At 52.5% G+C, this 11004-nt stretch overlaps 1 protein-coding gene across 1 annotated transcript; it reads left to right on the top strand.

Annotated features, from left to right (window-relative positions):
* The first annotated feature begins 704 nt into the window (after nt 1-704).
* Nucleotides 705-9467, top strand: Krt71 (keratin 71). The gene is made up of 9 exons (XM_032890943.1): nt 705-1202; nt 3326-3540; nt 4451-4511; nt 4903-4998; nt 5317-5481; nt 5668-5793; nt 6994-7214; nt 7968-8002; nt 8730-9467. Exons 1-9 carry the CDS (start codon nt 759-761, stop codon nt 8939-8941), a joined length of 1575 nt encoding a protein of 524 aa, XP_032746834.1. The 5' UTR covers nt 705-758; the 3' UTR covers nt 8942-9467.
* Nucleotides 9468-11004: the final 1537 nt, after the last annotated feature.

Genomic DNA, 11004 nt, shown 5'->3' on the forward strand with positions numbered 1-11004 from the left:
TCATTTTCCCCAAGGGCCAGAGGCTTGTCCCTTCCTTTAGCCCCTTACTGACTTTACTATGGGGTTTGAAAGGTGCACTGGGGACATCTAGCTCTCTGGAAGGTGTGACAAGCACATGGTAGTCATGAATCCAGAGCTGTTGTGGCCTGGGCTGTTCAGGTCCCATGCTAAGTTAGGGTGCCATCAACCTGGTCCCCAACAAAGAGAGCCATTAGTCCCCATGGTTTGTATGTGCAGGAGGCCTGGGGAGAAAGTCTGCCTGACTGGGCTTCCCCCTTCCAGGACAGAGGCTGCAGCTATGGTAGAGTCCTTGGGCATTGTACTTAGTGGCCTGCTCTGTCCAATGTCCACACCATCTCTGCCTTCTGAACCCTTGCAAGAAAGCCAGCTGTACAGATGAATCTGAGAGATGGTGGAGTGTTGGTGACATTCCCCTGGGGAGGCTGTGGCCTGGGGCAAATTACCTTATAACAGCGGGTTAATTAGATAAGACCCAAATTACCAGAGCAAAGTTTGCAAGCCCAGCAATTTAACAGTTTCATGTTGTTTCAGAGGTGGGGAGGGACGATCTCTGGCTCAGCATAGAGAAAATGACTTCTTGCTCCCAGGCAAGCCAAACCCACGAATTAAGCTCTCCACTGCCCATCTGCTAGCCCAACGCCAAGCGTATATAAAGGCTGGTCCTCACTACAGCCAGCACAACCTTCGTGGGATCTGCCTTCCTCCTGCACTCGTACTCCATCTCTACCAACAACAGCATGAGTCGCCAATTCACCTGCAAGTCTGGAGCCGGCAACAGGGGCTTCAGCGGTTGCTCTGCAGTGCTGTCCGGGGGAAGCTCATCCTCCTACCGGGCAGGAGGCAAAGGGCTCAGCGGGGGCTTTGGCAGTCGGAGTCTCTACAGCCTGGGAGGCCCCAGGAGCATCACTCTCAACATGGCTAGTGGCAGCGGGAAGAACGGAGGTTTTGGATTTGGCCGGAACCGAGCCAGCGGCTTTGCCGGAAGTATCTTTGGCAGTGTGGCCCTGGGACCCGTGTGTCCCACTGTGTGCCCGCCTGGCGGCATCCACCAGGTCACAGTCAATGAGAGCCTTCTGGCCCCACTCAATGTGGAGCTGGACCCTGAGATCCAGAAGGTGCGTGCCCAGGAGCGGGAGCAGATCAAGGCACTGAACAACAAGTTCGCCTCCTTCATCGACAAGGTGAGTCTGCTAGGACAGGGGGACCTGGGAACAGCTCTTCTCTCATCTGCTTGGAGTAGGTTCTCTTCAATCCCTCAAGAGGCATTGAAGTTGGTACAGTTACTGTACATGAGGCTGGCACATTCTGTAACCTTAATGTCTTGTAGAAGATTCTCTGCTGTCTGGAGAGAGAGCACCTGCAGGGGTAGTCGCACATGCTGGTAGGGGCTTTCAGGGATACTCACAGGGGAACCCTGGGAAAGAGATAGGGGCCTTGCTATGGAGACCTGGATTGGTACCATTGTTAAGCCTTGTGGTCAGGCTGGCTATCCACAGTGAAGGCCAGGAAGAGAATCGGCCTTAGGGTCCAAAGAGCCTGCCTTCCTCTCAGGGTGATCTTGTTCCCTAGTCACCTGACTGGCGGATCATGAACGGGCGTGTGGTCACCCAGGCCCTTTAGGCTACAGGATGTCTCCACTAGGGGTGGTTAGTGGTCAAGGGCTCTTTTGCCAAACAGGGGTAGAGGTCCTCTGGCATCAGACACGGCAGACATTGGGGGGAAATTACTTGTTTTATCTTGGTCCTATGTCTTTCCTTCTAGTGTGGAAAAAATCATGACCTTCCTCAGGGGCTTCTGTCAGTTTAGAAAAGGAAGCTCATGTGAAGATCTTGGCACAATGTCTGGTCCTCCCCACATAGTGTCTATTGTTTTTGGGAAAGGGTTCAGGGAAGCAAGGGGACCTCAAATCTCTACAAGACCTCAAGGGATCTTCTATCTCAGTGAGGATGTCTTATGTGGCATATGAAAGATGGCTTCCCCAGGTTCTGGGTCAGCAAAACCACCATAGAGGCCTATCTACAACCATTTGCAGGACAGGCCCAGTGAGAGTTCACCCTCAGTCTCCTACCTCAGGTCTAGGGGCAGAGATGAGAGGGATAGGGTGGCTCTATGATGGTCAAGCCTCACAGTCCTGGGCCTTGTGGCCACAAGAGCAGACCCTGCCCCACAGTGCTAGCCTTCCAGTGTGGAGGCCCCACATTCTCCTCAGTCTCAGGGGCCAAGGCTGGAGCTGCTGCTTCTTGTCCTATGGGTTATTCACATCAGACAATCAAGGTCCTCTGAGGATTTGGGTCTGGATTTGGGTGGGAGGTCCCTGCCTCTTGGGGAGGGGGAAAGGGATCCAGAGCCTGGTCAGCTGTTGGGGAACTTTGGCTCCACTGTGTCCTCCCAACCTCAGATAGAGATGTCCACTCCTATTGGTGACCTACCCATGTCTAGTGGCATGCTGGGTGCTGTGTTGTCCTGGGTGCAGCTAATGCCCATCTCAGAAAGAAGTGTGGATTGGTTGAACCAAGCCAAGGCCTGGATGATCTGTTAGAGACCAGCAGTTCAGTGCAGTTTCCTCTCAGTGTAGAATTCCAGGCAGCATTCCCACATCCTGTGAACACAGCCTTGCATAAATGTGCCTGTGCTCACAGATGCTAGAAAAGAAGTCAAATTTAAAAAAAAAATTGCCACCAGATAAAGGAAGTATATGCTAATGATCTCTGGTAAGTTCCCTGGTTTGGTGAGGGTCAGGTTCTGTCTGTCTGTCCATCTGGTCCCATGTTTTGTACTTGTACTAGAGAGAGAGTGGTTCTGAGATCTGCTCAGGACACAGACAGCATTAGTGGGTAGAAATGAGGGACTTGGTATGGGAATCTGAAATTCCCAGGAGCTCTTGGCCCTAACGAAACTGTGCTCTGACATCTCATAGACAGGGCCTGGACCCCATCTTCAGAGTGGCTTGCCTTTCCAGACAGATGTATCCAGCCTGACCCTATTCTGCTGTTTCTGTTATGCTCATGCCTTACTCTGGCTTGGCCACAGTGGGTTCTGGTTGATTGAATGTCCTCAGTGAGGGGACGTGTGTCTAGGCTTAGTTCTGACCTCTGCTCTTGAATAAACTTCTGGACCCTGGAAAGAAGCAAAGATTCGTATGGCTTAGTTTCCTCCTCTCTGATCATGTCTAACGATGTGCCCGTCTCCTACAGTTGTAGAGGGGTAAGGGAAAAGATGCGGCCAGAGCACTGAGAAGGATGGCTTTGCATGCCAAGTATCGAGAATTCTGTGGGGCTCAACATCTGCTGGATTTGGGTTCCAGGTTCGCTTCCTGGAGCAGCAGAACCAGGTGCTAGAGACCAAGTGGGAGCTCCTGCAGCAGCTGGACCTCAACAACTGCAAGAACAACCTGGAGCCCATCCTCGAGGGCTACATCAGCAACATGCGGAAGCAGCTGGAGACACTGTCTGGGGACAGAGTGAGGCTGGACTCCGAGCTGAGGAATGTGCGTGACGTGGTGGAGGACTACAAGAAGAAGTGAGTGAGGAGGGAACCTGCAGCAGGACAGCGCGCCCTGTCCCTCTGAAGGGCTTAAAGATTTGGTTTCAAGGTTCTGGAGGTGGAGAGTTCATATGTTCTAGGCCATACCAAGTAGAGTCACCACATCGGAAACCCAGAATGTTGTCTTTCACCAAGACCAGAAAGCAAGTTGAGGAGGAAGGGTTTATTCAACTTATGCTTTCATAGTCTTGTTCATCACCGAAGGAAGCTAGGACAGGAACTCACACAGAGCAGGAACCTGGAGGGACAAGGTGATTCAGGGGCCATGGAAGGGTGCTGCTTACTGGCTTGCTTCTCTTGGCTTGCTCAGCTTAATTCTTATAGAACCCAGGACCACCAGCCCAGGGGTGGCACCACCCACCATGGCTGGACCCCTCCCCTGTTGATCACGAATTGAGAAAATGCCTTACATCTGGATCTCATGGAGGCATTTCCTCAATGGAGGGCCCTTCCTCTCTCTCTGATGACTCTAACTTGTGTTAACCACCCAGTACAAATGAGCTCCCTGATCCATAGGAACAAACTTCCAAGTAGCCAGACAGTGTCAGAGCTCGGGCTTGAGGTCAACAATGGTTAAGCCTTTCACATTCTCCAAGCTTCTGTGTTGAGAAGTGGCATGGGGACACCTGGTCACCTGGGGCACTGCTCACGTTTGGTGTGAGGTAGCTTGTTTCCTGCATCCTCTTAGGTCTCCCAAAGGGCGTTCACCTGCACACTTCCTTCCTCATTTTCCAAGTTGGATCTTCTTCCAAACTTGGCTATTGCCCTCTCCTCCAGGAAGCCGTCTTTGCCTTCAGCTCTCTGTGCCTCACGGCCTGGCATTTTTCTATGTATTCAGTCTCCCCTGGGTGAAGGATGTAAGCTATGATCCCTGGCCTTCCCACAGGTACGAGGAGGAGATCAACCGGCGGACAGCTGCCGAGAACGAGTTTGTGCTGCTGAAGAAGGTGAGGGGAAGGTATCTGGCCAGAGAGGCCACCGTGTGCTTTGCCATCAGTCCCCAAGTGGGATGGGATGGGACCATGGTGCTCAGGAGAAGAAATGACAACCAGGGAGGATGACAGGGAAGAACCAGCACAAGGGGCTCCCTGTAGCCATGGAACTTGGTTCAGGTGGTGCACAGGTGACTTTCACAGCAGGGCTGGGGCAACCGTATTCCTAATTTTGGAAGAGGCTCTCATGGTGGGAGGTGGGGGCTGTACCTTCCTCTGCCCCCACTACCTTTCTCATGAGCCACATAGGAGAAAACAATGTCTCCAGCCAGGCAGCTGGGCTGAGCTGGGTGTCACTTACTGGATGGCACCTGAGGTGACTGGGGATGGCCGGGTCTTCTTTCAGGATGTGGATGCAGCGTATGCCAACAAGGTGGAACTGCAGGCTAAGGTGGACACCATGGACCAGGACATCAAATTCTTCAAGTGTCTATTCGAAGCCGTAAGTCTCTTGGCTCCCCATTCTCAGGGCGTTCACACTCCATTCTTCAGAGTGCAAACTCCGTTTAGGGCCTGCGAGAGTCACAGAGGCTCCAGCTGTCAAGGCGGCCTCTGGGTCACCCAGGCACCTTGCATGTTACTCTCAAGAGCCCCCTTCTACTCTGAGGCCTAATTCCATGGTGGCAGAATCTGCCTAGGGCCCGGCAAGGTATTTTCTTTGCACATGAAGCTCACAGTCCTGTGTTTCAGGCACTATGTGGTACGACTAGAATGTGACAGTGGTCAAGCTAATATACTTCCCTGCTCATGGTCCCTGTAGGAGATGGCTCAGATCCAGTCCCACATCAGCGACATGTCCGTCATCCTGTCCATGGACAACAATAGGAACCTGGACCTGGACAGCATCATTGATGAGGTCCGTGCCCAGTATGAGGAGATTGCCCTGAAGAGCAAGGCTGAGGCTGAGGCCCTGTACCAGACCAAGGTGAGAAACTGAGACTGCTCTGGGGGCGTCAGGTGGGTTGGCACCACCATGTGAAGGACAAAGCTGATATGTTCAGATCAGAGTTCCCTGTGCCCCGGTGGCCATGACCCTTCATTCAGGGACACAGGGCCCTCACGGAAGCCATGCTACCACACTTACTCATCTCCATGCTTTGGGATTTTTCAGTTCCAGGAGCTGCAGCTGGCCGCTGGCCGCCATGGAGACGACCTCAAAAACACCAAAAATGAAATCACCGAGCTGACCCGGTTCATCCAGAGACTCCGCTCCGAGATTGAGAATGCAAAGAAACAGGTAAGGAACTCTGGCCTGTGGCCAGGGGCAGTGAGCCCAGTGGGTTGCGTGTGAGTTCACTGAGGGCCTTAGCTTCCCAGGGGTCTCCAGCAACAAGAGAAGACACCAGTGAGGTCACTGCTTCAGCACGTGGATGTCTCTGGGCCACTTCCTTCTCTACTCACTCTAAGCACTTCTCCTTGAATATTCTCTTCTCTCTCAGGGAGTCTTCCTGGCTTATGAGCTGGGCTGGATCTTCTCCCTCTCCTCCCCTAGGCTGTGGTCCCCCAGGCAGTGCTCCCTGATCTGTTTTCAGCTTTTGGCAGTTCCTCCTGCCAGCTGCCTGTCCCCCACACTCTTTAGACTGAAGGGAGTCAGGTCACTGGCTGCTTCGTGTGTCCCCTCAGCTTCTTGAGCTGTGCCTACACATAGCATTAGCTTAATAAATCAATATCCTCGATGTGACCAAGAGAGGGAAGTGGGCTTGGGGAGTCCCCAGTGAAGTACACACACAGCGTTTAGCCTCGTGTTAGCAGCAGGGACAGGATGTAGATAGAATGAGAGGACAGCCGTGCCCCCCATCCTACCACATCTAACTCCAACAACGACCCTGAGGAGCAGCGTTCTCTCTGTACCAGATGAGGGGAGGCGTGGTGAGGGTGCGGGATACAGAGCTGCTAGACCCCATCCCACGTCTTTCTTATGGGCTTTAGCATAACAAGGGTCATGTGTGCAGGTTGACCCTCCTTACTTCACAGGAGGTCATAAGGGGCTAAGTACGTGCTTAGCAAGGTGCTGGGCACACAGTGAGCACCTGGCAAATAAATGTCATTCTGGAGACTCTCCTTCTGGTGACCTCCCCTGTAAGCCATGTTTCTGGGCTGGAGCTGCCATTGTATCTAATTGCTAGATTCTAACACATTGTCTTAAAATAACGTTCCTCTGGGGCCCTAAGCCACGCACTCACTGTATGTGAGTGAGGCTTGGTGATCAGTGTTCTCTAGGCAGAGGGGAGCATGCTTTTCCCCTCACCACAGATGTGTTGGAATAGGTGCAGAGCTGAGATCCAGCAGGTCTTGCCAGCCCCTGCCAGCCGGGGCAGAAGCCTGGCGTGCATCCAATGAAGTGTGGGCGTTTGCTGCTGGATCTTACTGAATGTGAGGGGTTTGACTGCAGATAACACCCACGCCTGCTTCTGTTTTCTAACTTCTTGGCTTTTAGGCTTCTAACCTGGAGACGGCCATCGCTGACGCTGAGCAGCGAGGAGACAGTGCTCTCAAGGATGCCCGGGCCAAGCTGGATGAGCTGGAAGGTGCCCTGCATCAGGCCAAGGAGGAGCTGGCCAGGATGCTGCGTGAATACCAGGAGCTCATGAGCCTGAAGTTGGCCCTGGACATGGAGATCGCCACCTACCGCAAGCTGCTGGAGAGCGAGGAGTGCAGGTGTGCAGAGTGTGCTTGGGTGGTTAGGAGCCTCAGCTGGGCTGGAGGTGGCAGCTCAGTGGGTAGCGCGAGTCTGCTTAGCATGTGTGAAGCCCTGGGTTTCATCATCAGAATCACATAGTGGTCATGGTAGTGCTTTCCCGGTGCCCCAGCTTTTTGTGAGGTGATTGAGGGGTGGGGGAGGGGTATGTGTGAGAGGTTCAGGGTCACCCTCGACTACACAGTGAGTTTGAGGTTACATAAAACCATCTCAAACGAGTAGCAGCCATATTCACGGATGCTGAATGCTCACCTCACCCTGGGTGCTGTGCTATCGTGAGCCACACAAATTGGCACACTCAGCCACTACAACCTGCCAGAGTGTCTGGGCGCCTCCTGCTTCCCTTCCTTGTCTTCTGAACCCCATTCCTCCATTCGGTTTCCTCGTTCCCTCTTCCTTACCAGTCCAGGTACCCTGTAGTTATGCTAGGCTAGCCAACCACTCCAGCTTCCTGGTGTCCTGGGGAGGAGAAGGCTCACCATGGTGGGAGTGGACAATACGGTCCTCACGTGTGCACCTCTTAGACTATTATTTGGTCCAGTGTGCTGCCCTCTTACGCCTCAGTGTGAAGGGGTGACCTCCAATGAGCTAAAGCAGTCCTGGAGTGTTCACAGGTGCCCAATGGGTCTAGAAGCACATCTCAGGCTGATGGCAGCAGTGTCTTGGAAGATGCTGTGGGAAGCTATTCCTGATTTTACTTTTCTCCCTTACAGGATGTCTGGAGAATACTCTTCCCCTGTCAGCATCTGTAAGTACCTGTGGGTCTGGAACTGAGTCATAGACACTGAATACTGGGAAAGGGCCTTAGTCACACCCTGTGGGTGTAGATGAAGGGTCAAAGGAGTAGAAAGGAAAAGGTTGAGGCCACACAGCTGGAAGGCTGGCGCAGAGCAGGTCTCCCAACTTCCGGCTACCCTGAGGCCCTTCATCTTCATCATTCTGCCTCCCAGGACATGGTAGTAGGGACAGCCTCTGCCATAGGAGAGGGGGGAAACAAAGGGGGAGACTCTAAGAAAATGATGTGCCTGGGGGGGTGTGTCATGTTGAGTTTGTAATTTATAGTCAGATCTAGGTTGGAGATTTAGGCAGGGGCAAAGGAAGGGGCATTTCAAGTTGGCAGGATTCAATCTGTGATCTTGGATTGCTGTCTGTGGGGAGACAGCAGGAGAAAGAGGAGGTGTGGGGAGGCAGGAGATTTAGCAGAGCCACTAAGAGGAGGGGCAGTGGTGGGTGCATGGGTGCCTGGTAGAGGGGCAAGCTTGAGTATCAATGGGGCAAGACTCAGCCACAGTGGGTATAGATGGAGTAAGCCAAGGGCATGGGGAAGGTGTCTTTGGGATATTCTCTTCAGGGTGAAGAAATGACTGTGATCAGGTTCTCATGGAGCCCTTGCCTACTGTGGGGATAGGAGACCCCCCTATCTACCTCTGCCTGAGTGGGTCTGAGTCGATCCTTCCCTTTCTCTTTCTCTGCAGCCATTATCAGCAGCACCAGTGGCAGTGGGGGCTATGGCTTCCGGCCCAGCACAGTCAGCGGTGGCTACGTGGCCAATAGCACTAGCTGCATCTCTGGAGTGTGCAGTGTCCGTGGTGGGGAGAACAGGAGCAGAGGCAGTGCCAGCGACTACAAGGATTCCCTAACAAAGGGCTCCAGTCTGAGCACCCCCTCCAAGAAAGGTGGCCGGTGAGAGGGCTTCCTGTGGCCTCCCTCACTCAGCACCCTCTGTGCCCTAGCCTATTGTCCCCCTTCCTACCCCATGTACCACTCCTGGGCCAATCTCCTTCTCTCTCCAAGTGTTTTGGGACTGGATAGCTCTGGGCTACCATGTGGTGCACTTCTGATAGACACCAGGCGCTTCTCAGCTTCAGCTCAGGTCCAGCCTGTCCCTTCCACCAGCCGTTGGCTCTGTCCTTACCGTACTACCTGGCTTCTTGGGTCTCCATCTGGGCTTCTTCATCTGCTGAGCTTTTGTCGCAGCTCCTGCCTATGACAGGAGCTGGCTATACCCAAGAAGAAGACTAACAGAAAACCAATTCAGAGTGGCCACCCCACCCCACCCCAGCACAGTCTCATTTTGAGCAGAACCACTCAGAATAAAGGGACTCTGCCTTCACTTTCTTGAACCCAGAACCAGAGAAAAGGGGACAGCCTTGGCTTCTCTTGTATTCCTTAAAGCCCTCCCTGTTGCATTCTCAATAAACAGCACAATCTGACGGCTTAGTCTCCTAGTCTTCCATCAAAGGCTCATGTGAACAGGCATATCGCGCCAAAAGACAAACACAGTGAAGTGCAAGCCAGCCACTGTGGGTAACAATGTAGAGCGGAAATGAACAAAGTATCCACATGCTTGGCAGAAGGAGGGGCTTCACTGGGCCTGCAGGTGGGGAAGTAACAGGCTGGGAGGAGGAGTCTGGGGCAGAGACAGAAAGGGTGGTGGTGCCAAGAGTCTCTGGCTGTCAACAGGTCTCTGAACTGTGTCTTGGCAGGAATTCTGACCCCTTTTGGGGTCTTTCCTGGCAGGCAGGCAGGCAGGCAGACAGGCAGGCAGGCAGGCAGGCAGGCAGGCAGGCAGGCAGGCAGGCAGGCAGGCAGGCAGACATGTATCTGCAGCTGCTCTTCTCTTCACTGTACTAAGCCTCCTGGGAGAGTGGGACTGGTGAGACTTCCACATCCTGGATCACCGCTGTGGCTGATAGAGCAGGCAGCAGGGAAGCTGGGGCTAGAGTGGAGTGGAGTGGAGTATGTGGCAGTGATGTTCAGTGGTCAGCATCTATTAGGATACGCTCTTGTTGGCTGAAGGGACTAATGTCATGACGGTCAGTCCTGCCTTGTGTGGAGGAGGGGAGCATGGAGGAGACAGATTCTCTAGGCCAACTGTCCAGCTGGAGAAAGGATAGAGGTAGAGGAGGAGCCAGGTGTTTGTGAGCCATGGAAAGCCAGTGGCACACACACACACACACACACACACACACACACACACACACACACACCATACATAAACACACTATACATGCATACGTGCACACACTATATACTACACACACATACACCATACATACACATACACTATATATGTATGTATGTATATATATATCACATACACCACACACACCACATAACTACATACATACACACACACCATACATAAACACACTATACATACATACACGCACTACATACACATACACCATACATACACACACACTATATATGTATATATATGTGTATATATATATAAAATATATCACATACACCACACACACCACATAACTACACACACACATACACACATACACCACATAACTACACACACATACACCACACACACACCATACATACACCCACACACCACATACTATACACATACACCATACATACACACACTATATATCACATATACATATATCTATACTACACACACATACTACACATACACACTACACACTTGCACAGACACACACGCCCCACAGTCCCCCCTCACTCTCTCTCTCTCTCTCTCTCTCTCTCACACACACACACACACACACACACACACACCAGAAACAGATAATCAAAGGACTGTGGAGGTTGGAGCAGGAGGAGCAGGAGTTTGAAGTCAGCCTGAGCTACACAGTATGAAAAAAAGGAAAGAAAAATGAAAGAAGGGAGGAAGGAAGACAAAGATAGAAGAGGCAGGGAATGGGGTCACCCTTGACCTTGTGAGCAGATGTCTGTGGAGCCTGCCTGTGCTGGCTGTAGGCATTGGCACCT

Source organism: Rattus rattus, chromosome 1 (genome assembly GCF_011064425.1).
Source record: "Rattus rattus isolate New Zealand chromosome 1, Rrattus_CSIRO_v1, whole genome shotgun sequence".
Lineage (NCBI taxonomy): Eukaryota > Metazoa > Chordata > Mammalia > Rodentia > Muridae > Rattus > Rattus rattus.